Raw genomic sequence first — 25,341 nt, 5'->3', positions numbered from 1 at the left:
ACATATTAAAAAAATAAATATAATACTAATTTGATCTAAACATTAGAATAATATTTATATGATTATATAAAAAAATTAATAAATAAAAATATTAAATATTAAATTAATATAATATAAATTATCTTTTTAAAAAATAATATGGCGGACCTAAAATATGTTTGAGTTAATATTTTACAAATATGAATGGTTTGTGTAAAATTTTAAACTTACATTTCGAATCAAGCTAAACTTTTTTTTTAATAATCTCTATCATTTCTGCTCTTTTTCAAGATAATATATTTCTTCTATCCATTTAATCTTAAAAGATTCGTCTGGCCATTGAATTTACTCAAAGAAAAACGAATCTTTAATCAAATTCTTTAGGTAATTAGGTTTAATGATTAAGAGCGACAATTTATAGATTATACTTAGAAAAATTTAAAAAAAAAAATAAGAATGCAACTTTTAATGAGGATAATAAATCAAGGTTTAGTTAAAAAAATGATGAGGTAGATAAAATATTAATATAAGGTACGTATTCCAGTACTAGCATTACTTAACTCCCAAGCGAGGAGAAAAGGACAAATGATTTTGACTAGGAGGGTCCTGCGATGGCCTATAAAACAGAGTCCGTCTTTACCTGTGAACACTTGCTTCTCCTCTGGAATAGCTTTTGATTCCATAAAAATGGCTGCCATGTTTTCTTCTTCCGAAATTTCTAAAACAGCATCTTCCTTGTTCTCTGCTTATGCCTCCTTTGCAGGGTCCATGATGCTGGTCCGGTCCGTGGCCAATGAACTCATTCCCCACCAGCTCAGATCTTACCTTTACTCTGCATTTCGCTACTTCTTCACTCCTCTCTCCCCCGACCTCACCCTCGCCATCGACGAGCGGTGTGGGATGAGCAAGAACCAGGTTTACGAAGCAGCCGAGGTCTACCTCAGCACCAGGATCAGCCCCAAAACGGAGCGCCTCAAGCTCAGCAAAACCAGGAAACAGAAGCATTTCACCATCGGCCTCGAGAAGGGGGAATTGGTCGTCGATGGTTTCGAAGATGTTCGATTGACGTGGAGGTTTGTTTGTACGGAAGGCCAGAAGCCTCACGGTGGGGAGAAGAAACACTTCGAGCTTAGCTTCAACAAGAAACACAAAGACAAAGTTCTGGATTTTTACTTGCCCTACGTTTTGCTCAAAGCCGAAGAGATAAAGAAGCAAGACAAGATGATAAAGCTTTATAGCCGTCAATGTCCATTCAGCTGTGAAGATGACAATGAAAGAAGGGGGGGTTCTTGGGGTTCCATAATTCTGGAACATCCTGCTACTTTTGATACATTGGCTATGGACCCAGCTCTGAAAAAGATGATCATCGATGATTTGGAGATGTTCCTTAGGAGGAACGCGTATTATAAAAAAGTGGGGAAGGCTTGGAAAAGAGGGTACTTGCTATATGGTCCTCCTGGAACTGGTAAATCCAGTTTGGTTGCCGCCATGGCTAATTATCTCAAATTTGATATATATGATTTGGGGCTTACCAGTGTACGCTCTGATGCTGAGTTAAGGAGGACACTGCTATCCACTACCAATCGCTCTATACTGTTGATTGAAGACATAGATTGCAGTTCTGAGGTTCTTGAACGACAAATGAGAAACAAAAACAAAAAGCTACCAGATAAAACTGGGGTAAGTACTAAGTACTAATTACATTTTTTTTATTGCAATTTAGACATTCTGTTTGTGGACTAAAGTGTTAAATATCCTTGATTTTAACAATTGCTACTTGCAGCAGTTGACACTATCTGGTATATTGAACTGCATCGATGGACTGTGGTCAAGCTGTGGGGATGAGAGAATCATTGTGTTTACAACCAACTATAAGGATCGGATAGACCCTGCTCTGTTACGGCCTGGTCGAATGGACTTGCACATCAACATGTCCTATTGCACCACGGATGGATTCAGGCTTTTAGCTTCTAATTATCTAGGAATCAGCAGCAAACACAACCCTTTCTTTGCAGAAATAGACAGTTTGCTAAATAGTACAGAGGCGACCCCAGCAGAGGTAGCTGAGGAATTGATGAAGAGTGATGATCCTAATATTGCTCTTCAAGGTCTTGTTAACTTCCTCAAACGCAAGAGAGATGAAGCCGATGATGAAACCGAGAACAAAGCAACAGGTTGTGGTGAAGTGGACTCCTCCGTCAGAAGATTGAATGCGATAGTATCAAGAGTTAAGAGATTGAAAACCAATGTTGATCAAAGGAAAATTATGATGAGGAAAAGAAAATAGCATGAAGAGAAAAAAAATGTGATTTCCTTTTTCATTTTTGTAGGAACCTTCTTGTTAATAAAATCATCTCTGCAACTCTATTGAAGATTTAATCTGATTTTTACATACTTTAGACTAGTGAAAAAGGAAAATTTATTAGTTAAATGGTTATGATTTTTATCCTTCTTATATCTGACAAACTCTGTTCTGAATGAAATCTCCATGAATTGTTTTGTCCTGGTAAAGATTGTAGGTCCACACAGGTTCAATTATAATAAACTACTTGATTATAATATCATAAAATTTCAACTATTACAGCTACAACTTTACTCTTTTTGATAAATAATAATTTTCAGGTATAAAAAGTTGAATAAAAAAGGACAAAAATCCTCGACCTTTATTTTATGCCATTTTATGTGGTCCTCCGATAATTTATTGACACAGGTATTAAACTGTTTTCATCTCTTTATTTCCTTCCAACTCTGGTTAAAAGAAAAGAAGACATGCTGAAATCTATCTCCTTTCTTGGGTTTATCATGTGCCCCATGTCCATGGTCGACAGGTAGTACTTTCGTGGGATTTCACGATTTGAGGAGGCATGAGCTCATTGGGCCAAGCTTGGTGAGCCGAAGTTAATAGTTGCCACTTGCCACCATCGAGCTAGAAAAACCTCATGTCCACCACCATGCCATGGATCTGCTTCCCATAAACCAGATGGGAATTTATATCTAATTGCACTAGGCACTGGTGTCCTAATATCAAGTGTTTCGGGATTTGAAACTGATCAATTTGATGAAAAGAAGGAAGCCCTAATGGCTGTTTTTTTTCGACAGATCCTTTCTTCATCAGTAGTGGAACTTTGATGGTCGTCACACTGCTTATTTACTTAACAAGATAAAGTTGGTCGATACTGGGGTTATGGGATTTGCTCGTTTCCATGTTTGTAGCCGTCTAGATGTTTATCAGGGACTAAAATATAAAGATTTAAAAAAACGTTGGAATTCCATTAGTTCAGATTTTCCTGGTTATTTGTAGAGGAAAATGAAATTACCTTACAATGTCGAATTGTTACATGCGTCAAGATCGGTGGAACAGATAAATGGAAAACAATTTTTGTTCATTATTATCACACCGGCAATTATAGTGATAAATTTTAGAATAAAGAAGTCAAAATTAAAATGATTTTAGTTATTTTATTCTAAATTTAAAAATGAATTAATGTAATCTTCATGTACATTTTCTCATTAAATCTATTTTAATTTTTAAATTTTAAAATGTAAAAATTTAATGATGTGACATTTTAAAATTTTAGATAATAATATAATAAAATTATTATATAGTAAAATTTTTAAGATATATTTAATGATATCCAAATAAAAATTTAAAATAAATTTAATTTTCAAATTCAACTATAAAAGTGAATAAAAAATATAAATACTAAAATAAAATTAGCCGTAAAAATTTATATTATCGCATCAAAATATAAAAAAGGAAAGATATAAAGATATAAGGCATGATGATTTATTCGATTCTCCAATTTTACAAAAAAATTATTTTAATTTTTTATTTAATTTTTTCTTTTTATTTGAGTTTTTGAATTTGTATTTTTTTTATCAAATCACGTCAAAATAGATGAAAAGGTTAATGCTTGTTAACATTGTTGACATGATATACACATGAATTGCTACATAGATGATATGTTAGCATTTATTTTTTTAGACTTTTTTAATTGTAAAAATAATTTTTTGAATTTTTTGAATTTTTAAAATTTTAAAAATAAAGTAAATGCTGATGCGTTATCTACGTGTATAGTACATGGGTAAAGTTTAAAAAAGGTTTAACTTTTCCATCTATTTTTGAAAAAAATTTAAGTTTAAGAGTTAAAAAAGTTAAAAAAACTAATTAGAGGGTTAAAATTACTTTTTTTTTTGTAAGTTAATAAACAATTATGCCAAGATTTAAGCCTAATTCTCTAATTTTGAGCTATTAGCCCACAGTAGCTTCACCGTTCAAACTGCTGCGCTTCCATCTGAGGCCATTTCAAGATCCTAATTTCCTAGTTTTTTTTTTTTTTTTATTCTTCAGTCTTCACCAAAACATTCAGCAGGTAAGATTCTACCCTTCTCCCTCCATCTGCTTGTTTCATTATTATATCCACTAAAGCCTCGTTTTTTCTTTTAATCTTTCAGTGGTAGAGAAATGGATCCGAATTCAGTTAAATCCACTTTGTCTAATTTTGCATTTGGGAATGTGATGGCAGCCGCTGCTCGTGACTATAGAAAGGTTTTTCTTTTTCCCATATTTTCTCTCTAATTTGTTAGAGAATTGAAGAGAATAATAACCTGTGCTTCCACTTGTAGGTAGTACAAAGATATGTAATTGAATTTGTAATAGCCCAATTTTACGCGGGCTTTCAATAAAATTTATCAGTCTAAGTTTTTACAACGAGTCCAAACTCTATATAGCCCAAAATCAAGATATATCTGACCCAAAACTAAAACAAGCCCAAAATGGCCCAAAGCTGAACATTTTCAGCAAAAGAAAAAAAGGTCAGAAACCCTAGCAGCCCTAAGGCGCCGCTGGCCCTAAGGGTCAGAATTCATGGTTGTTGAAGGTCTATGTTCTTTTATATCTTATAATTGTAAGATTCTGTTTTGGATTAAAAAGAAAAATGTGGGTTTTGAAGGATTGGTTGAGAACTGTGAATTGATGGTTTTCATTGTTTTGATGAAGTCAGCTGGTAAAATAGTCATGCCAAGTGGTATGTGTTTAATGTGTCAATGTGATGATCGTGCAGGAGTTGCTTGCCCAAGAGAAGGCACAGTCATCGACTTCAGTCAACCAAGAGGTTGACCTTGATGAGCTAATGGATGTAAGTCTTGCGAAGCTTTCTGTATTCTATGGTGGAACGCCTTTGTTCCATTCTATGTTAGTTGCCGTTTACGTAGATCATGTGCTATTCTTGTATGCAGGATCCTGAGCTGGAAAAATTGCATGCTGACAGGATTGCAGCTCTGAAGGTTTGAAATTTAATAGTAACTATTTGTTCTATATGATGCAATATGGCATATACATCTGGAGATGGGCAGTCCGAACTTGGTAATCACACTAGGATTTGTTTGAATAGAAAGAAGCAGAGAAGTGAGAAGCACTAAAGAGGCAAGGGCATGGAGAGTACAGAGAGATTAGTGAAGGAGATTTCTTGGGTGAGGTCACTGGAAGTGAGAAAGTGGTTTGTCACTTTTATCATAAGGAGTTCTATCGATGCAAGTGAGGTCTTTACTCTTCTCTCTTTAAGACATGCATGCTTATGTAGATGTGAAGTAACATACATGCTCAATCATATATTGGGTAATAACTAATTTTTATATATATGGGGACAATCCAGGATAATGGATAAGCATTTGAAAGCCCTTGCTTCAAAGCATCTGGATACGAAGTTCATCAAGCTGGATGCTGAGGTGAGCATTGACAAGCCTTTTCTGTTTCTAAATCTTGAGAGGGATTCGTTATATTTCATTTCAGTTTTCTTTATTGCCAACTTAAAATTCTGATTTTATTTTCCCCTTTGTGGCAGAATGCACCTTTCTTTGTTACCAAACTTGCAGTCAAAACTATGCCTTGTGTTATAATTTTCAGGTTAGCCACCTCTTATGCCATTTGACTTTTTTTGCCTTAAAGGAGAAATGTACAGAAATAAAACAGAGTTCATATTATGCTGAAAAAGAAGATTTATGTGTCATAATTGTGATGTTCATTAATTAGCTCTCTATATTCTTCTTATACTCAGAGAACTAAACTGAGTTTGTCAGCATTCTAATAATTTTTTGCGTTTAGTTTTGGCATCAAGTATTAAAGTTAGAAGACAACAATTTCCCTTTCATCATAAGCATCTACTTAAAGAATTGCAATTTTTGGGCAGAAAAGGGATTGCAGTAGATAGGTTGGTCGGGTTTCAAGATCTTGGAGGGAAAGATGATTTTGTTACTAGGACACTTGAGGTTGTACTGATAAAGAAAGGTAATGATTCTTATTGAAGTTGCACTTTTATATATCTTGTAGCAGCTTCTTAAACCACATATCATTTCACAGGTATAGTTAGTGAGAAGAAAAATGATGAAGATGACGAAGACGATGTTTACGATGAGAGTAAGCGCAAGACAGTGAGATCTTCTTTGAATCAAGACTCCGGTTCTGACTAAAGAAATGGCGACATGACTGTCAACTAATATTTGGTTCCTTATCTCAAGACCCAGAATTAAATATGAACATGTTAATGCAAGCGCACTAGTAAATTTACAAAGTATCTTGATGTAGCGCTGAAACTCGTCTTTCATGGCACGGTTTTGTGAGTTTGAAGTTCGAATCATATTGTAAAAGATATGGAAGCTTGAGGGACGGACTATTCACTATATGATACTCCTTAAGCAGTTATCTTTCACTTTTTATTATCATAATGGTTATTAATGTATGGTTGTAGTATTTGCCTGGTTATATATTCAAGGTCATATGAAGGTGGTTTCATGTATCACAATATTACAGTAATTAGCAGCTAGTTCTTAGCATTCATTTGTGAATGATTTTGCCTGGGAGGCAATTCAATTAAATAAGCTACATGAATCGATTAAATCTTAGTACTTGTACAAGTTTTAAGGAAGGCCCCACCCTTCGTCATCATTAATCTTTATGTTATATCTTGATTATCATGTGATCATCATGGTTTATGATACTTATTTGACCTACCTTTATCGATGCGTTGTACCCTTACCACCTTCCTTGAATTGCCATTAACAATGGTTGTTAAAAAGCACGCGGACATGGGGATTCAATGATTCAACAAGACCATGATGAAATAACAGGTTTGGTCCTTATTAATCAATGACCATAACATTCAAAGCCAAAACCAAAATTCGATACATGCAAAGCCTGGTATGAGGATCGACCGTTTGTTTTTGTTATCAAGTGGGAAAAGGAAAAAGATACTTCACAATAAATTTGAATGGATAGGCCTTGCATTTCGTATTCAAAGCCATTGATAAGTTGAGACTTGGTCAAAGAAAAAGCAAATGATAAATAAAGAAAGAAAACTGACCCATTTCTTCTTTTCCTACAAACATTAACATAAAAATACATTAAAAAAAATATCGGGTTTTGATTGGTAATGTCTTGTCTGCCTCATTGTCTGTCTCTCCGCCATTTTCGAAGGACTCTAAAAATACCTATAGAAAGAAAGAAAATTAGCTCTCTTTCTCTTACATCCCTCCAATCCTCCTTCCCAGTTTGCAGAGGTACATTCTTTCTCTTACTTTAAGTTGCAGTGTTTCTCTTTTAATCTTCCAAACCTGTGGCGGCCATATTAAACCACTATATTATGTGCAGGCATTTGGAGGAACCATAAATATATATACGTGTGCTTGATTCGCCTGCCTTTTACTGTTTTCTCACCTATAAGGAATCCATAGCCCCTCATCATGGCTGACGTTAACCCAGGTCCTCTTCTTATTCTATGCCTGTTATTGTTGTAGTGTTGGATGTTTCATTTGCATGAATTTTTCTGGCTTCGTATAATTGTCACTATATTTAATGCAGAAATGGATGCTTCGGAGGAAGAAAAAAACAGAAGGGGTTCATTCAAGAAAACAGCCTCCAATAGATTCCGGAATTCAAGGAAAATGAGGAGCAGTAAAGTAATATCTGTTGAAATCGACGATGAGCGTGACACGGAGGAGATGCAGTCCGTCGAGACCCTGCGTCAGGCGCTTATAGCCGAGGATATGCTGCCTGAAAAACACGATGATTATCACACGTTGCTCAGGTAAGGTTCTATCCTGTTTCATCTTTAGCATTGTACATATATATATATATGCATATAGCTGCTGCTGAGTTTGGATTTGTCATATACTTGTTAACCTCTAAACGTATACCCCTTTGATAATGCAGATTCTTGAAGGCTAGAAGATTTGACATTGAGAAAACAAAGCAAATGTGGGGTGATATGCTCAAATGGAGGAAGGAATTTGGTACCGACACGATTTTAGAGGTATAATCATCTCCAGAGAACATATAATTGTGCTATTTGTTTATGGAAATTGCCCCTCAAAATGTCTCTCTGGCTGAGTTCCATTCCATTTCTTGCTATTTTGTTTAAGGACTTTGAATTCAAGGAGAGAGAAGAGGTTTTGAAATATTATCCCCAAGGGTACCATGGAGTAGATAAGGATGGACGACCGGTGTATATAGAGAGAATAGGCCTAGTAGATGCTACCAAGCTCATGCAAGTCACCACCATGGATCGCTATCTCAAATACCATGTAGGGGAGTTTGAGAAGACCTTCAAAATTAAGTTTCCATCTTGCTCTATTGCTGCCAAGAAGCACATTGACCAAAGCACAACCCTCTTGGACGTGCAAGGAGTGGTAACTGGAATAATAACACCAAGTCTAATCATCCAAATCTTAAATTTCAAAATTATAACTCATGTATTCTGACTATATATATGTATGTATACATCGTTGTATATGAGAATGTCCTCTGGCTTAATGACACAGGGTCTTAAGAGCTTCACCAAAGCTGCTAGAGAACTCATCACTCTTCTTCAGAAGGTTGATGGTGACAATTATCCAGAGGTACCAATTTTCTTGATAGCCAAGTTTTGACTTTTAACAGTAGATGATGGATTCGAGATGTGCAACTTTTTGCTGTTCTTGCAGACTTTGAACCGAATGTTCATCCTCAATGCTGGTTCTGGATTTAGAATGTTGTGGAATACTGTTAAGTCCTTCCTTGATCCTAAGACCACAGCCAAGATCAATGTAAGCATACACGCTTCCTGTCACTGAATTTGCAAGTTTGACCAATAGAAATCTAATAGGTATAATCTATTATGTACCAGGTTCTTGGTAACAAATTTCAGAGCAAGTTGCTTGAAATAATTGATGCCGAGTAAGTCACAATCCTAGCTTGTAACGTAGAAGAACAAAAAAGAATTTTGAGATACATTGTCATTGAACATTCGCATTCCCTGTTGTTACTCTCTTATCAGCCAATTGCCAGATTTCTTGGGAGGTACTTGCACTTGTGCTGAACATGGAGGCTGCATGCTTTCTGATAAGGGCCCATGGAAGGACCCGCAGATTTTGAAGGTGGATCACAACCATCTTCTTTTTCCCATTCTTCCTAGTATTTTATTCTCAGTTGCAGTCATAGGCAGTCCCTAACTATTTCCTTGACTTGCAGATGGTTCAAAGTGGCCAATACAAATCTGGAAACAAATCTCAGGCTCAAAGCACTGAAGAGAAAACGACGACCGAGGAAGAGACTCCAGCCCCAAAGGTTCCCCCACTTGCTTTATGAGCTAGCACTGGCCGCCTCTTCCTCTTTTCCCACTATATGCCTTACCTGTCTCTGAATTATAATGGTCTTGCATGCTTGTCGTCTATTTGTTTGATTGACCGAGTAATTTGTTTCACATTCTATGCAGGCTAGTGACTCCGTGGATGCTGAGCCTGTTCCAGAGGCAGCAAAGAAACAACCAGAACTTCCTCCTGTTAAAGAAGAGGTAAGTTTTTCAAGCTTTGAATTAGCATCTAGTGGTACCAACATAGGCCACAAAATTGAACCAAGTTGTGAGAATGGCGAACCCTTAGAGATTGCGATGTCCAATACAGGAAAAGTACTCGAGTTTGTAGATATATTGAACCTGATTCAACTTATTCGCTTTCCCTTCTTCCTTTTCTTCTTTTGCGACTATGGAAATTCGTTTCATTGCTGTTGTTTTCTGAAAATATCTTTACTTCTAATAAATATATCTCACAGGTCGAAATTATCACACCTAAGATAGTTACCCCGGTGGTTCTTGACAAACCTGTGGTTATAGCTACGCCGGACGAAAATGCTGTAGTTGTTCCGAAAGGTACATGCCTACTTAAGAATGTTACATCCAGTATTCACACGCATACACACTAATGCAGGTTAATGAGGCAGTTTTCTCTGAATGTTCATCAATGTAGTTTAAAAGGCTGATTATTCATATTGTTACAAGACAATCTTATATGTTACATTTAAGCACATGAAGTTTGTCTTGCGCTATTGATGTGTGTAAACTAATTTATAATAGGTACAGAGCTGGCTATTGTTCCAAAGGTAGATGCTAATAGGCAAGAAGTTTTAAGGGTTCCTGACGGACTTAGCTCTCATCTTTTCACCGGTGTCATGACCTTTGTTATGGGCATCGGCGCAATGATGAAAGTGACACGCAACATGCCCAGGAAACCGACTGATCCTGCCAGCTACGTGAGTCAAGTTGAGAGTGTTGGCACAGTGGCTAAGAGCCAGGACCCTTCATCCCAGTTAACCCAACCAGGAGGCCTCTCCACTGCCGAGTTGATGTCTGTCATGAAACGTATGGCGGAGTTGGAAGAGAGATTAAGTGTTATCAACCAGAAACCTACAACAATGCCCCCTGAGAAGGAGGAATTGTTGAATACTGCACTGACACGAGCCGATGCCTTGGAGCAAGAGCTTATGGCTACCAAGAAGGTAAAAACATTGCTGTTTTTTACAAGACATGTAGAAACATCAAATACATAAAAAGTGATTGCCATCATCTTTCTTTTCAGGCTCTAGAAGACTCATTTGCTCAACAACAGGAGCTGGCGGCGTACATAGACAAAAAGAAGAAAAAGAAGAAGAAGACCTTGGTAAGCAATTAAGACCATAGTATTTTTGTTTCCCTTTTATTTATTTATTTTGGTTATCAACATTATAATTGACGTGAAGTAGAAATTGATTTGCTGGTATCCCAGTTCTGGTAAACAATGAAAAAGCTGGATGGTGACGAAGATTCTCGGGAAACCGGTGGCGGGGGCAAAATCGTTTTTATAGGGCCGCCCCCAAAAATGCAACTCTAGTCTTCATTCCATTCATATGATGAAAATGTAAATTTTAGACCATATTTACTTTTATTTGATTCGGTCTGTATCGGTCAATGTACATATAAGCTGTTGGCAGCCACATTTCGATTATGTATGTATGTATGTATGTATTTTTTATTTATTCTTTATATCCCCTGTTTAAATCCAGGGATTGCAAAAGGAAGAAAGTAAAAGTCCCCTGGATAAATGCAGGTGATATATATAATGAGATGTAATCTTCATTCTTAATTCCTAGTCTCTGTTATAATTATATGTGTGTATATATATAACTCACAAGCTGAATACTATTAAATCTGTTAAATTAAAAAAGTAGATAATTGGGATCACCTTTGAGAGCCTAAAGCTGACATCTAATAACATGTATTTTTTTTTTGTCATATGTTAATGTTTTCACTTTTGCAGCAACTGAGAATCTTCCATGGCATATACACCTTTTTAGCAGTAAACTTTCTGACTTTAGCCGCTTTGGACGACTACATTTTTCTCATGTCTGATCAACTTTTCATTTTTATAATATCAATTTAAAATTCCACCGACGGAATGAAATAGATAAATTGGTTGGTACAAATCAGGCAACAATTTCAACGTTGTTCAAACAAACCATCGTCAAGTTCCATGGTAATATATAAAAACCATTTCTTAGCATGAAAGGAAAAAAAGTTTAAAAAAAAAAAGGTAAGTGGGAAATGATGAATTATTGGAAACTTGGTACCTTCAACTGTTTTAAAAACAATATTGAATATATATATATATATTACAGCAGTCATTAGTTCAGGGACCATTTAAATATAAAAATTGATAAGGTAACCATTAACCATAATCAGCTTCTCGTGGTTTAGAAGAGTCACATGCTTTTTATGTTAATTAATTGCTAAGATATTTTATCAATTTGCAATCTCACAAATTAATCTTTATTCGCTTTATGTTTAAGTAATATGGATATTATTATCAATACAAAAAGATATTATTTTAAGTGAGTTGAATCTTATTATTTTTCTATTTATAGATTGAAGATTATGAGTAATTCTAGACATGGTATAAAAATAACAGATATAATCAAAACATATAACAAATTTATTAAAAAAATTATATTTAATTATAAAAACGTAAAATTACGAGTGCAATATTTGAAATGTTATATTATTGGGAACATAAAATTTAGTGATTTGATTGTCGTACAAAAATATATTTTATTAAATTATCTTATTATAGATTCTTTTTACAATTTCAGTTCTTTAATATTTTTCAATTCCAAAATTTTTCATAAACTATTTAATTCACAATTTTACTTTTAATATATATATTAATTAAATGCCTAAAGTTTGAAAACGTTATTTTTTTATTGGCCCAATAATAAGAAGCCACGTTTGTGGCTTTTTATATGTTTGTATATTTTCTTAAGAAACTAGGTTAAAAAAATAATATTAGAAATATATTGTTATTTATTAGTGGGTAAACTATTAAAATAATCACTTTTTATTTGTCTCAAGTCACATTTTAGTCACTTATGTTTGAAATGTTATGTTTTAGTTACTTATGTTATCGTATTGTAACATTTTAGTCATTAAGCGTTAATTGTCATTAACAGTGTAACGGGAAGCTAACGTGATATGTTAAATCGTCATTTCAAATGAAAATTTTAGGTTAAGTTATACAATTGATCCGTATATTTTTTTTTCGTTTTGAGCAATTTAATTTTTTTTTCTTTTATGTTCTTTGAACTTTCTTTCTTTTTTTCTTTATTTTCTATTCTCTTCTCCTTCTCGATCTATTTTCCTCCCTTCTCCATTTCTTTTAACGTAACTTTTCTATGTTTTCCATCTTTTAAAACTAGTTCCTATACTTTTATTTTTTTGAACAATTTAATTCTTTTCTTTTTCTTTTCTTCTTCCCCTTAATTATTTCTCTCTTATCATATTCTTTAATGCAAAAGCATAATTTTTTTCCACCAAATAAATAAGTCATTGCTTCTTTCGTGTGATTCCTAAATTGAATTTTACTCAAAACTGACTTCAAATGAATTTCACTCAAAACCGGAGATCAATCATTTTTAATCAAATCTCGATTTGAATATAACCTAATTTTGAAACTAAAATTGTATCTAACTAATCAATATTAAAACCATATCATTAACTAAATCTAAACATAAATTGAATTCTTTATATTCAAAACAATTTTTTCTGTTTCCAAACTTTTACAGAATCGTGTAAATTATTCATTTCTTTTTCTTTTATTTTTCGATGAATAAAATAAAGCAAATGATAAAATTAATCTAAACCTTTTTTGATATTACCAAGCAAGCTTGATTGGAAGCCAAGTATGGATGAACTGAAGAAAGAAAGGGAGCATGGAACCAAACTGGTTTGGGTAAAGTTGAGGGTAAGTTTCATATGGTAGTCATTTTAATCATTGAGAGTGTAGAGCTTGTTTGAAAAATCCGTGAAATAACATAGTTTCGAGAGGGCGAGAATAGTGGATAAGATAGATAAAGTGGTCGTAGGGGTTAATTAGGAGATTCAGGGAGCGAACTCGAAAAACTTTCCTAAGAATGGACTACCAGAAGTCACAATTGGTGAGGTTGTAACATCCCTTCACCTTAACAAAAGAAACCTGTACGAGGACATTACAAATCCTCACAAATCTTTGTTGGATGAGTTGGAGAAGATATTCATTCAACTAGAAGTTGCTCAAGTGAAGCCAAAGCCAAGAGTCTTCCTACAACTTCTAAGTTGAAAAGAACCAATAACATTATATAAGAAAACAAAAAGCATGTTTAAAATATCAAGCCTAGCAATCATTTCAGGTAACAAAACTAATTCATGGAATGTACCCAAACACCTCTAGTGAGGTTCATACACGTCATTGAACCTCAAGTTGAAGTATCATTTTTCATTAAGGGCTAGTTTAACAATGTTTTTGAAAAGTGCTGTGGAAAAATATTTTTGAAAAATTTAGTTTAAAATTTGATGTTTAGAATTGCTGTCAAAAAGTATTTTTGAGAAATAAAATGTCTATTTTAGACATGTTATTATCAAGTAACAAATATGTATTTAAATAATATTTAAATTAGTTAATATTATTATATTTTAGTAAGAATATAAAAAAAGTATTATAACTTGTTGTTAATATTTTAATATATGAAATATAATTTTAAATATTTTAAGCAATAAATGTTAATTATTTAATTTAATTAGAATATATAAACAATATTTTAAATATTTAAATATAACCATTAAATATTTTTAATTAGTATTTTAAAATATATTTTTTATTTTTAATTAATGATTTTAACACATTTGTAATTAAGAACAAAAAAAGAAGGTACTATGTTATTGGAGGGATGAAAAATTAATTAAGCACGAAAAATACTTTTAAGAGAGAAAAAGCTAAAAATTTCAGTAAAAAGCAACTTGTTTAGCACAGTTTTTCTTTAAAAAATACTTTTAAAGCCAAAAATATTTTTTGAAGTACGGCAGAACATACCCTAAATATAACATTAATTATTATTTAATATTAAAATTTCATTAATCAGAATGTATATAATTTTAATAACTTTTAACTATAATTTTAATTTTATTGTTTAATGTAGCCCAGATTTGATAGTTATTATTATGTATTTTAATATTAAATCATTAAATATTATTTTCTATTTTTACTTTACTGAATCTAAATACATGTTGCTGATTTTAATCTCATATCTCAACGTCGCGGGACGGGGCCCTCAATATTTGAAGTTCCAAAGAGCAGAACATGTAGACATATATAAGTAGGGTAACATGTAATTGCATCGTACATGAACACCATGCAAATCTTGCATGAAGATTTACTGCAAGCTGCCAGACTAGCAAGAAGACGACTGTCTTAAAACCGACAGAAGCAGAGAAAACTGACATGACATTGTCGTAGATAATTGTTACTGCAAGCTTACCATTATCAATTTTAGGCGTGCTACTTCTTCAATGGCCCCCACTTTCGACATTCTAGACGCCATTCCCTAATTGTCCCCAATATTTTTTAATGCAAGACAGCAGTGTGATTTGTCCATTAGTTTATCAGTTTCCAATGGGCATTTCTTTGTTTATAAAGCCCACCGTAGAATCCCCAGATCAACCTCTTTCCTTTATCATCTCCTTTTCCCTCTAATTTTCTTCAAAGGCTTCTTAATTTCTCAGGTTCATGTTTACATATATATTCTGAAAGATCCCTCCCAGAGTCTCTTCATTTCTCTCTTGTGTCAACAAGCTAGCAAAATTAGCTTTAATATCCCTTTTTGATGCTTATTATTAACACCTTGTTCTTGATCTTCGAGACTCATGTCTCCTGTACTCTGTGAAATCCTCCTTTCTGGTTTGATGATAAACTCTACTCTTAGGCGCAGGACCCATCTTGTTCAATCTTTCTCCGTTGTTTTCCTTTACTGGTTCTACGTGTTTTCATGAACTATCTCTTTCTATAATCCATCCCCCATACATATACAGATTTTTAAAACCAATTTTCATATATAATCCCATATTTGTTTTTTTTGTTTTTTTGGTTATAATTGTTATTGTTATGGCTACTTCAAGAACTGGATCATCTTCATCTTCAGCCACGCGGAGGAGCTCAAGCTCGGTGGAGGAGTTTCAGCAGGTTTTAAATGAAAGGAAGCGTAAAAGAATGGCGTCCAACAGGGAAGCCGCTCGCCGGTCTCGGATGCGTAAACAAAAGCACTTGGATGATCTGATGGGCCAAGTTTCTCAGCTCGCACATGAAAACAACCAGATCCTTGCCAACATCAACATAACCACACAAATCTACTTGAACATCGAGGCCGAGAACACGGTCCTTAGAGCTCAGATGGCTGAGCTCAGTACCAGGCTTCAATCTCTCAATGAAATCAATGATTTCATAAGCTCAAACAATGGGGTTTTCGGATATGATCATCCCAACAACTATGAAGCTGACCATGATCACCATCATCATCAGGTCAATATTGATACCTTCATGAATAATCCATGGGGTTGTTTCTATGGCAACCAACCCATCATTGCTTCTGCTGATATGATTATGTAATGATTTAATCCTTGCTTTCTGATAGTTTTCTTGCTCTTTTAATTTCGTTTCTTTTAAACATGTTATTGTATGAACCGGTAAAAAAATTGGCTAAACCGTGGCTGGGTTGTACATTGCTGAAAAAAAGTTGCCATTGCTCTCTCTGGTTTTTTAATCAACTTATTGATATAATTAATTATTAAATATAAAATTAAAATAATTAAAACATGACATAAACTAAATAGAATATAGTAATTAAAGAAGTTGTCCTAATGTCGCCTCTATCTCTTTAACTCATCTCTGATGCTCAGGTTGGGTTTTATCAACCCGTGAATCCACATAAGCAAATTAACCAAACCAAAGATTCCTCAATTTTATATCAATCAATCATACAAAAAAGCTAAGATAATCCGTCCTTGTAGGTTTCAATTATAAGTTTTTTTATTTAATACATTAATTATAAAAAATAATACATTGATTAATTTTATAGATACTTCTTTTGGTTTAATGATGTTTTGTGATTACGATTTCTTAACCCATCTCAAACTTTTTTATATGGTCAAACTCACAAAGCACTAATTAGGTGCACAATATTTAATTAACTAATAAATTAATCTTAACCCGAGATTAAGTTTTAAAAAGACAAATATCTCCAACTCATTTTGGGCATATTAATCTAGAAAATAATTTTATAGGAATTCTGTTTTAAATTAAATTAAATAATTAAAAAGTGTAAACCGAACAAAGTTAGGTACTAATTCAAGACAAAATCGATGTCATTTTTCCACCACAACAAACCAACCTAATGTCTGACTTAATTATAAATGTAATTAATTACTGTAACTTGATAGTTAGTTTGGGTTCAAATGTATTACTAGTCTTTGTACTTTTACAAAATTTAAAATTTAATCTTTGTATTTTTTAATTTAATAATTTTAGTTCAATCATTATCTCACCGGTAATTTTTATTAAAATTTGTCAATTAAATATATTTATTTCTCACGTTACTAAATAACATATCAAACAAACAAATTTTAACGAAAAATATTTATGAATTAAAATTTTAAATTAAAAAATTAAAAAAAAAACTTAATTTTTATCTTTTTAAGTATAAATATAAAACATTTTAAACATTACCCTTTCCATGACTGCGTTCAAAACCTTTATGCTCATTCTTTGGATCTTAATACGTACTAATGAAATGTAAAGCAAATATATTTATGTTTTTAATAGACTGATTACGATTAGCGAATTAATTAATTGTCGCATGCCACATCTAATGAATATGATAATAGTGATCATATGTGGCTGCAATGACTTTTTCTTAAAGAAATTTTTTGTATTTATTGCATTTCTTTATGAAGTAAAGTTGAAACTGGAGGAGCAAATTAAGAATTTGGGAAACTAATCTTAAATTTAAATCATAACTTTTGGAACCTTCTTATACTAATTTTTTTTTTAATAAAATTTGGTAGAATAATTAAATTTAATATCTATAAACTATATATAAAAGGCGTTCCTTACATGACAGGTGTTTTCTTGGCATTTTTTTTCTTTCCCAGTTTTGATCCCTATATTATAATCAGATTTAAAATTTAATCTTTATATTTTAATTTCACATAATAAATTTCACTCCTACCTTTTATAATGGCATTAATTACTAAAATATTTATATAAATTATTTTTTCTAACACAAAAGCTCTATCTCCGCTTGATAAGTCAAATTATATAACAATGATTAAATTTCAGTTTTGGTCCATATACTATGCTCAAAATTTAATATTTATATTTTTAAATTTTTATTAATTTGATACCTCCACTTTTATATTTTAAGACCTTTCTTACATGACATACCTCCGATCCGTTCTTAGTTTATAAGATAATGATTAAATTTCATTTCTTATTTATAATGATCAAATTTAGATTTTGGTTTCTATACTACGCTCAAACTTGAAATTTAATTTACAATGTCATTAGTTAGTCAAAATACTTTATTGCAATTAAAATATTTATGTGAATTTAAAAATTATAAAAATCATTAAAATTCTTTGTTAAATTTAGGTGCATTACAATGTCATATTTTTTGTCACTTGATTACCAAGTGAGTGGGTTTTTTTTAAAAAAATTTTAAAATGTCAAACCGAAAAATTTAACAAAATAATTTTAACCTTAATAACTAGAATTGAATTTTTAAATTTTAAAGGTAAAAAAAATAAAAATTTTAAAAATAAAAATATGTGGTTTAAATTCTAAATATATAAAATGATAGAAACTTCAAGCATATTGTAAATTTGTAATCTTTAACTTTATAATTTAGCCAAAAATGTCCCAATGGATCGGCTTTTCTAGCAAAGTAAATGGGCGTTGATCCGAAATACCCATTGGGCCGCTTTTGAACCTTAAGGGTATTTCAGGAAATAAACAGAAAAAAGAAAAACTGTCTGGTTTTAATTTAAGCGCGTAACAAACACTGACTTAACTGAAACAATTGAGGAACCCAGAAGGAAGGGGAAAAAATGTCAAACCTTGAAAACCCTAGAAACTGGCGGTTCACATGGGAAGCGCAATCTCATTCTCCAAATCTCCGTTTGTTCCTCTTCGATTCTCAAGCAAAGCCTTCGGTTCAATGCAGAAACCTCGAAGTTCAACTCAATCTTTCTCAATCTCATCTTCTCGTTTCGTGGCTAAAAGAGGGGGAGAAGGAAGAGGTGTCGCTTAGGGTTCCGATTCCAAGAGTTCTGATAGATTCTGAAGCTCCGGTGAGTTTTAGAGCTTTGGATGATCACATTGAGGTTAAGCTTGTTTTGCTTCTTCCTGTTGATCATCCAATCGTTTCCAGCTTTGATTTGATGTTGGATTCGTCTGAAAATGGCTATAATGACCCCTCATTGGATGCTGCAAAGCCGCTGGTGATGGATACTGGTTAGTTCAATTTTAACTTTCATTTATTTGTTATTTTTCAGTATTTAACGTTTTACTCCCGAAGTGAAAATGCAAAAGCTAGTATTTTCTTTTCTTTTCTTTCTTTCTTTCTTTTTTTTTGGGGTGGGGGGGGGGAAGTGGAGAAGAAGGTGTTTTTAATAGAAAAATGCAAAAATTGATGCGGATTTTAGTTCTATGATTTATATGCAAAAGCTATATTTGGGCATGACCTTTTTTTTTTTTATCATTTCTCATGGCAACTGAATGGAGGCTTAAATTAGCTTATTCTACGCTTGGCTCATTCTTCTTCTTCTTCTTCTTTTGTATGCGTGTGTGTGTGTGTTAGATTTGAAGAGTCTGTCATCAATGGAAGGAGTACACTTCTATTGCAGAAAATGCTCCACTAGGCTGACTAAAAGTCCTCTTAGGTAGGTCATATGTTTTCATTTCGTTGTCCTCATTAATGTCAGTTTCAAATATATGTGCTGTTTGATATCCCTTTGCTTGTTGTCCTTTCATTCCTATTTATTTTGGGAATTTTGATTTATTTATGTAGAAATTTTGTGGAAATGCCATCAATTGACTGGCGAGAGGTTGCTGATAATTGGTTTGGAGGTTGCTGTTGTTCATTCGGGGGTATAAGTGAGAAGCTGGTGACTAGATTTGCAAATTCCTATAGATGTGCTAAGGGTGTGTGTCTTTTAAACTTTACGACCATTCTTCTTTTCAAGGATGACCTCGTGGCATTTAAACTTTATAATGGAACTCATGAATACCAGCCTCGACCAGATTTTTCTAGTGACTCTGGTTTGAGTGAAGATATGTTAAGTTCTCAAGAGAGAACAAATGACTTATGCGAGAAGTTGAGCTCTATTCATCTCAAGGATAATAGTGTTAGTACAAGTGCGCTAGTTACTAAGGAGAAAGCCAGTGGTAATGAATTTTTTTCTGCATTACCTCTATCAGATTTCTCTGAAACTGAGACATCAGCGCGAGGGTGTTGTGTTCATACAGCAGATCATATACAAAATCATTTTGACGAAGGTAGCCAACACAGTGTTCCCGTAACTTGTCCAGTGGACCAAAACACTTCACAGCTTTTGGCTAATCAGAAACTGTTTCTTAATGGTTTTCTTGGAAATGTTTTTATGGCTAAATCTTACAATCTCTCGATGGATATTGATTGGATGGAATTTGTATGCCCTAACTGTTTATCGCTTCTTGGAGCTTATCCTTTTTATAATGGTGCTGCACCCATTGATGGTGGAGTTCGACTCTTTAAATGCTACGTTTCCACTTCTTCATCTGCTGGTGGATCAGGGGACTTATTCAGGTGAGCAGAAACCCATTTGGTAATTGAGCACAATTACCATAAATTATTTTGTTTGGATTTTTTCTTACATATGAATCATTTTAGTGATTAGATAGCTTTAGAAGTGTTACTTTATTCTGATTGATGTAGATCGTACTGCATCCTTAAGTTTTCTCATTGTGAACAGAAAATATAGCTTGGAAAGAATGTTCACTAATCAGCTAGTGGAGAATGCAAAAGATGAATTATCATTTCGAACTTTGATTAGAGATTTTAAAACCAAGTCTCCATTGTTGCAAATTGTTCTGCTAAATCCAAACTCTTGGTGCTGTTCTGGTTATTGTTTGGACACAACTAGTGCAGCTGAATCTATTCTGAAGTTAGATTTACTCCCTATTATCAAGGTGATCTTTTCTGATTGTGGTGAAACTCCTGCATCTCAGCCGAGGTTAGTCTCAATTGATCTCAATTGACTGTTAGCTAAAACAATAAGCTCGTTGATTTTCTGACTTGCTTAATAGATTAGTTGTTTCATGTTTGGAAACTTTTGATGCTCTTGGTCTTATGCCCTGCAGTCATTGACAAAAATTTGGTTCTCATTCTTCACTGAACAAGTTCAGTGGCACATACATATGTAAACTAGGAAATTGAAACAAGAAAGAAACGCAAAGCCAAAGCACATTGATACTCTTGAATGATAGTGATAAAAGAATAATATGCCTGACTTGGCACTTATAAAACTCACATGCTTGAAGGATAGAACAGAAATTGCTGTTAGAATTGGATTGTCTGCTTTTGCAAGATTCAGTAAAAAAAATATTTGGACACCTGGAAGAATTCATTGGTTTCATTGCTGTAATCTCTCTTATTCAATATCTAATTCATTTCCATGGTTGAGATAGCTAAGTTATCAATTTCCTTGAGTATTAATTTTTGCATTCATGTTATTTCCCATTCGTATTTAACTTATCAATATCAATTTTTGTTTAATGCACTATAATTGTTTTCCCAATTCTGCAGGGTACATGAAGATTGGATAACCAGGAATGTAGCAGATGTAGTTTGCATGTTTGCACGGCAATTAGATGAGTTGATTCAATCTCTATCATCGGCAAAAGATATACTGCCCCCTTCATATAACTTTCTCCAGGGTTTACCTCTTTCATCATTGCAGCGGTAGAGATGATTGGTTGTGTAATATCTTTGATCAGCAAGATCCTAAACTTGACACCTGATTTAAAAGAAATTCAACCATGAAGCTGTGATGATATACAGTCAAGTTACTGTAAATGCCACAACAAAATTTAACCTTATCAGGGGACTTTTAGTTAACTAGCTAAAAATTGCGGTTGGTTTGAATTTGACCACTATTCGTATGCAAATGATTGAGTCTTCTTCATGCTGTTTATCCCTTTCAAGAACTGACAAGTAATTAAGTATAAACAAACAAAAGCTTTTATTACTTCGTAACTTAGCTAAACTAAGTCAAATATATGCATCTTGTTTCAGACTCGACAAACTCTGAATTTTGTCTTTCAATTTGCTTTTCTTCTGATTCTTGCTCTTCGTTATTACTCTTTTCCTTCTCTTCAACTGCTGCTTCCTCTATATCCTTCTTCTTCGTGTTAAGAAATTCGATGAGACTTTCGAGTGCAACTTTTGGTTCATTACTGATCATTAGTTGTTGTGCCACTTCAGCTGGAGTAACCTCCACACTTTTAATCATATCATCAATGCGGCCAAACAGTTTGTCATCTTTGATTTCAAGATATGAAGCTGCAAGTTTTCTGAATCCTGCTGGACTACAATATCCCATGTAAATATGCACGTCCATTCGCCCTGGCCGTAGCAGCGCCGGATCTAACTTTTCTTTATGATTTGTGGTGAAGATTATGATTCTTTCATTCCCACAGCTCGACCACAATCCATCAATGAAGTTGAGTAAACCTGACAGTGTTACCTGCAAAATTATGTTAGATTAGAGACTTGAAAAACTTGTTTCAACTTCAACCAAACCAAGATAAGTAGAGAAACAAATGAATTACCCCAGGATCGGTACCATAGGGATGTTTGAGTTCATCATTTTCTTCTTCTTCACAATTTTCTTTGACCTTGGTTCGATCATGTGTGACTTTCGTGCTACAATCTATGTCTTCAATGAGCAGAATGGAGCGGTTTGTTGTGGATGTGAGTACGCGTCTGAGATCAGAATCGTTTCTTACGCTTTGAAACTGAAGATCATATACATTATATCTCATGTAATTTGCAATTGCAGCAACCAGTGATGATTTTCCTGTCCCTGGTGGACCATACAAAAGGTACCCTCGTTTCCAGGCCCTGCCAACATTCTCGAAAAACTCCTTGCGTTCCACGAATGAGTCAAGATCCTTCATTATGAACTCCTTAAGGTCGGGCTCCATTGCCAGGGTATCAAATGTTGCTGGGTGCTTGAAAACTGCGGGCTCCCACATGGAACAGTCTTGATCGTATGTGTAAATGTTGAGGCTCTCACTCTTGCTCAGAATCGCTTGTGCAGTTTTGTTGATGAAAGGGAAATATCTTTGCTCAACCCTTTCTCTATCACTTTTCTTACAGGTCAAGCTAAAGAATCTCTTATTAGGGACGTAGTACTTTTTTGTTTCAATTGAAGATAAAGCCCATTTCAAGCGTATGCCTTGGAAATCATCCGTGATCGTGCAACCAACAGGGATGCTTCGTTTTAGTGGTTTCCTAGGGTCACTTGACTCATCGAAACCTACAACAATACATTCGCTGGAGGGTCCTGTTGACGCCATTTTTTTGATTGAAAAACGGGGTCAACTTGGGTTTTGAAAAATGAGACGGGAGTCGCCACCAATCCTTTTTATGAGGTGTGATTGGATCACCTCGAAAAGTGGTTGTTTTTAATAAACGGTTTGATTTTATTAAAACAACAAGTTTGGTCCGCGAAATTCAGAAAACGGGTTCGGGAGTCGGTTACGCACGAGGAAGGATTAGCACCCTCGATACGCCCAAAATTGGTACCTTAGTTGATTACTTAATGTCTTAATGTCGAAAATTGAAAACTTAGAAGAATTTAAAAAATACGATCCTTGTATTAAAACGTTGAAAATTTTTAGGAAAATGGGCATATTTCACATTATTCGAGAAAGAGAATCATATCCAGTAAGTTAGAATACAATGTCTCAAATTCCCAATACGTGAATGAATGCCAGAATTTTACTTATTTAAAAGATATTTTATTATCTCGGGTTTAGGAAAGGGATCATGCCCAGTAAATTAGGACACGATCTTTTCTTAATTCCCGAGATCGTTTCAAAACTTGAGTTTGAAAAGATTAGTGTATTTAGATTTATTATGGAAATCGAAACCCAGTAAGTTAGGGTACGATCCTCTCGAATCTAAACACAAAATATCATTTTTTTAAACAAATTTTATTATCGAGTGAAATAAAAACATGAAGTCGTAGTAAAAAATGTGAAAGCAAATTACATTGTTATACATGACAAAATCATAATGAATACAAAAGTGTAAAAATGATACGAGCAATAGCAACAATATAAAATAAATAAAAGTCAAACCTACAATCATATAAAATAACAATGTATATAAACAAATAAATTAAACATTCGTTCAAATAATAATGAAAATGAAATAAATAAATAGTGAATACAATTAAAATGTAAAGGGATATATATATATATGTATAGACAAAAATAAAATATGTGTGTATTCATAAATTACAATATATATATAAAGTATATTTTAAAATATAAAGAAGAAAAATATGCATATATATAAAAATATGTATATATATATATATAGGTGTATAAAATTATGGAATATGAAAATAATGAAATGCATATATAAAGTCAGCGCATAAAAATATGTATGTACAAATTAAAGTTTAAAATAATGAAAATATACATACGTATACAAATAAATACGTTAATTTATATATATATGTTTAAAATATATTGAAAATATGTATGTATATGTCTATGCAAATTAAGATATACAAAAAATATAAATACATACATATAAATATATATACTTATAAAAATAAAAATATGTATATGTATATAGATATATATAAAAAAGAAATATGAGTATACGTATATATATTAAACAAATTATATGTAAAATATGTACATAAGCACTTATATGATAATAATAAGACATATATATATTAAAAATACATAAGTAAATATGAATAGAGATATAAAAGTAACAACAATAATACCAATACTAATAATAATAATAATAATAATAATAATAATAATAATAGCAAAAGTACTAAAAGAGGACTAAATCGAAGTAAAATAAAAAATACTGGATAGATTCGAAATAAAAAAGGACTAAAAAGACTAAATTGTAACACGCACGGAAAGAAGAGGGACCAAAATGGAAAATAGACCAAAATCTCAAAATGCGGCGCTTCAGGGGACTAAAATGAAACAGAAATAAAAATTTGTGGTCAAATTAAAAACAAAGAAATAGCGAAATAGGACCAAATTGAAACACGCCACAAGTCAGAGGGACTGCGCGCGTAAATAGCCCAAAAATTAAAAACACGCGGATCCTTCGGGTCGGGTCGGGTCGACGCGCGGATCCCCTTTGCTAAAACGGCGCCGTTTCACGTTTAATATAAATACTAAAAAAGCTAAAAAAACAGTTTCATCTTCTTCTTTTTTAATAAAAAGAGAGAAACTCTCTCTTTTTCTCTCAGGTCCGGCCATGGTCCGGCTTAGGATTTCCGACGAGTCTCCGCAGCAGAGCCACCATGTGTGGTGGCCGGAGGTTCAAAATCGGACCTTTTGGTCCTTTTTGAAGTCCATGGCCTCCAGGCCATAGATCCGGGGCTGAATCTCCTGAATCGGAGCCGAAGACTCGAAAAT

General features: G+C 33.3%; 5 protein-coding genes and 1 pseudogene across 8 annotated transcripts; 5 read left to right on the top strand and 1 right to left on the bottom strand.

Annotated features, from left to right (window-relative positions):
* The first annotated feature begins 538 nt into the window (after positions 1 to 538).
* Positions 539 to 2,358, top strand: LOC107901240 (AAA-ATPase At2g18193). 2 transcript variants are annotated; one of them, XM_016827174.2, is made up of 2 exons: positions 539 to 1,659; positions 1,766 to 2,358. In XM_016827174.2, the coding sequence occupies exons 1-2, from the start codon at positions 565 to 567 to the stop codon at positions 2,264 to 2,266; spliced, it is 1,596 nt and encodes a 531-aa protein (XP_016682663.2). In that variant the 5' UTR covers positions 539 to 564; the 3' UTR covers positions 2,267 to 2,358. The 2 variants fall into 2 exon arrangements, with proteins under 2 accessions (XP_016682663.2, XP_016682654.2); XM_016827165.2 differs by having other exon boundaries at positions 550 to 1,659; positions 1,763 to 2,358.
* Positions 2,359 to 4,444: 2,086 nt separating this feature from the next.
* LOC107959872 (thioredoxin domain-containing protein PLP3A-like) lies at positions 4,445 to 6,822 on the top strand (annotated as a pseudogene).
* A 444-nt stretch (positions 6,823 to 7,266) lies between these two features.
* Positions 7,267 to 11,428, top strand: LOC107901226 (phosphatidylinositol/phosphatidylcholine transfer protein SFH12). Of its 2 annotated transcripts, none has more exons than XM_016827149.2 (15): positions 7,267 to 7,533; positions 7,625 to 7,735; positions 7,835 to 8,060; positions 8,186 to 8,285; positions 8,395 to 8,661; positions 8,794 to 8,871; positions 8,956 to 9,057; positions 9,138 to 9,187; positions 9,288 to 9,387; positions 9,482 to 9,577; positions 9,726 to 9,803; positions 10,061 to 10,157; positions 10,362 to 10,783; positions 10,864 to 10,944; positions 11,027 to 11,428. In XM_016827149.2, exons 2-15 carry the CDS (start codon positions 7,717 to 7,719, stop codon positions 11,063 to 11,065), a joined length of 1,755 nt encoding a protein of 584 aa, XP_016682638.1. In that variant the 5' UTR covers positions 7,267 to 7,533; positions 7,625 to 7,716; the 3' UTR covers positions 11,066 to 11,428. The 2 variants fall into 2 exon arrangements, with proteins under 2 accessions (XP_016682638.1, XP_016682644.1); XM_016827155.2 differs by having other exon boundaries at positions 7,355 to 7,533; positions 11,050 to 11,428.
* A 3,776-nt stretch (positions 11,429 to 15,204) lies between these two features.
* Positions 15,205 to 16,272, top strand: LOC107901213 (bZIP transcription factor 2). The gene has a single exon (XM_016827124.2). The coding sequence runs from the start codon at positions 15,730 to 15,732 to the stop codon at positions 16,228 to 16,230; it is 501 nt and encodes a 166-aa protein (XP_016682613.1). The 5' UTR covers positions 15,205 to 15,729; the 3' UTR covers positions 16,231 to 16,272.
* Positions 16,273 to 18,669: 2,397 nt separating this feature from the next.
* On the top strand, positions 18,670 to 21,842 carry LOC107901191 (uncharacterized). Of its 2 annotated transcripts, none has more exons than XM_016827099.2 (5): positions 18,670 to 19,131; positions 19,478 to 19,559; positions 19,688 to 20,464; positions 20,631 to 20,891; positions 21,464 to 21,842. In XM_016827099.2, exons 1-5 carry the CDS (start codon positions 18,726 to 18,728, stop codon positions 21,621 to 21,623), a joined length of 1,686 nt encoding a protein of 561 aa, XP_016682588.1. In that variant the 5' UTR covers positions 18,670 to 18,725; the 3' UTR covers positions 21,624 to 21,842. The 2 variants fall into 2 exon arrangements, with proteins under 2 accessions (XP_016682588.1, XP_016682584.1); XM_016827095.2 differs by having other exon boundaries at positions 20,613 to 20,891.
* Positions 21,843 to 21,882: 40 nt separating this feature from the next.
* On the bottom strand, positions 21,883 to 23,267 carry LOC121209826 (AAA-ATPase At1g43910). The gene is made up of 2 exons (XM_041081497.1): positions 22,489 to 23,267; positions 21,883 to 22,403 (listed from the first exon to the last, which is right to left on the bottom strand). The coding sequence occupies exons 1-2, from the start codon at positions 23,236 to 23,238 to the stop codon at positions 21,924 to 21,926; spliced, it is 1,230 nt and encodes a 409-aa protein (XP_040937431.1). The 5' UTR covers positions 23,239 to 23,267; the 3' UTR covers positions 21,883 to 21,923.
* Between the last annotated feature and the right edge of the window lie 2,074 nt (positions 23,268 to 25,341).

Source organism: Gossypium hirsutum, chromosome A11 (genome assembly GCF_007990345.1).
Source record: "Gossypium hirsutum isolate 1008001.06 chromosome A11, Gossypium_hirsutum_v2.1, whole genome shotgun sequence".
Lineage (NCBI taxonomy): Eukaryota > Viridiplantae > Streptophyta > Magnoliopsida > Malvales > Malvaceae > Gossypium > Gossypium hirsutum.
Note: the sequence above shows the minus strand (reverse complement) of the source record. Positions and strands in the feature narration are given on the sequence as shown.

Excerpts from the sequence above, each read along its gene's own strand:
- LOC107901240 (XM_016827165.2), top strand. The coding sequence starts at position 565 with ATGATTTTGACTAGGAGGGTCCTGCGATGGCCTATAAAACAGAGTCCG. Across the intron at positions 1,660-1,762 it reads AGCTACCAGATAAAACTGGG|CAGTTGACACTATCTGGTAT; the intron begins GTAAGTACTAAG and ends TGCTACTTGCAG.
- LOC107901226 (XM_016827149.2), top strand. Across the intron at positions 8,662-8,793 it reads TCTTGGACGTGCAAGGAGTG|GGTCTTAAGAGCTTCACCAA; the intron begins GTAACTGGAATA and ends TTAATGACACAG. Across the intron at positions 9,188-9,287 it reads CTTGAAATAATTGATGCCGA|CCAATTGCCAGATTTCTTGG; the intron begins GTAAGTCACAAT and ends CTCTCTTATCAG.
- LOC107901213 (XM_016827124.2), top strand. The coding sequence starts at position 15,730 with ATGGCTACTTCAAGAACTGGATCATCTTCATCTTCAGCCACGCGGAGG.
- LOC107901191 (XM_016827095.2), top strand. The coding sequence starts at position 18,726 with ATGTCAAACCTTGAAAACCCTAGAAACTGGCGGTTCACATGGGAAGCG. Across the intron at positions 19,132-19,477 it reads GCCGCTGGTGATGGATACTG|ATTTGAAGAGTCTGTCATCA; the intron begins GTTAGTTCAATT and ends TGTGTGTGTTAG. Across the intron at positions 20,892-21,463 it reads ACTCCTGCATCTCAGCCGAG|GGTACATGAAGATTGGATAA; the intron begins GTTAGTCTCAAT and ends CCAATTCTGCAG.
- LOC121209826 (XM_041081497.1), bottom strand. The coding sequence starts at position 23,238 with ATGGCGTCAACAGGACCCTCCAGCGAATGTATTGTTGTAGGTTTCGAT. Across the intron at positions 22,404-22,488 it reads CCTATGGTACCGATCCTGGG|GTAACACTGTCAGGTTTACT; the intron begins GTAATTCATTTG and ends ATAATTTTGCAG.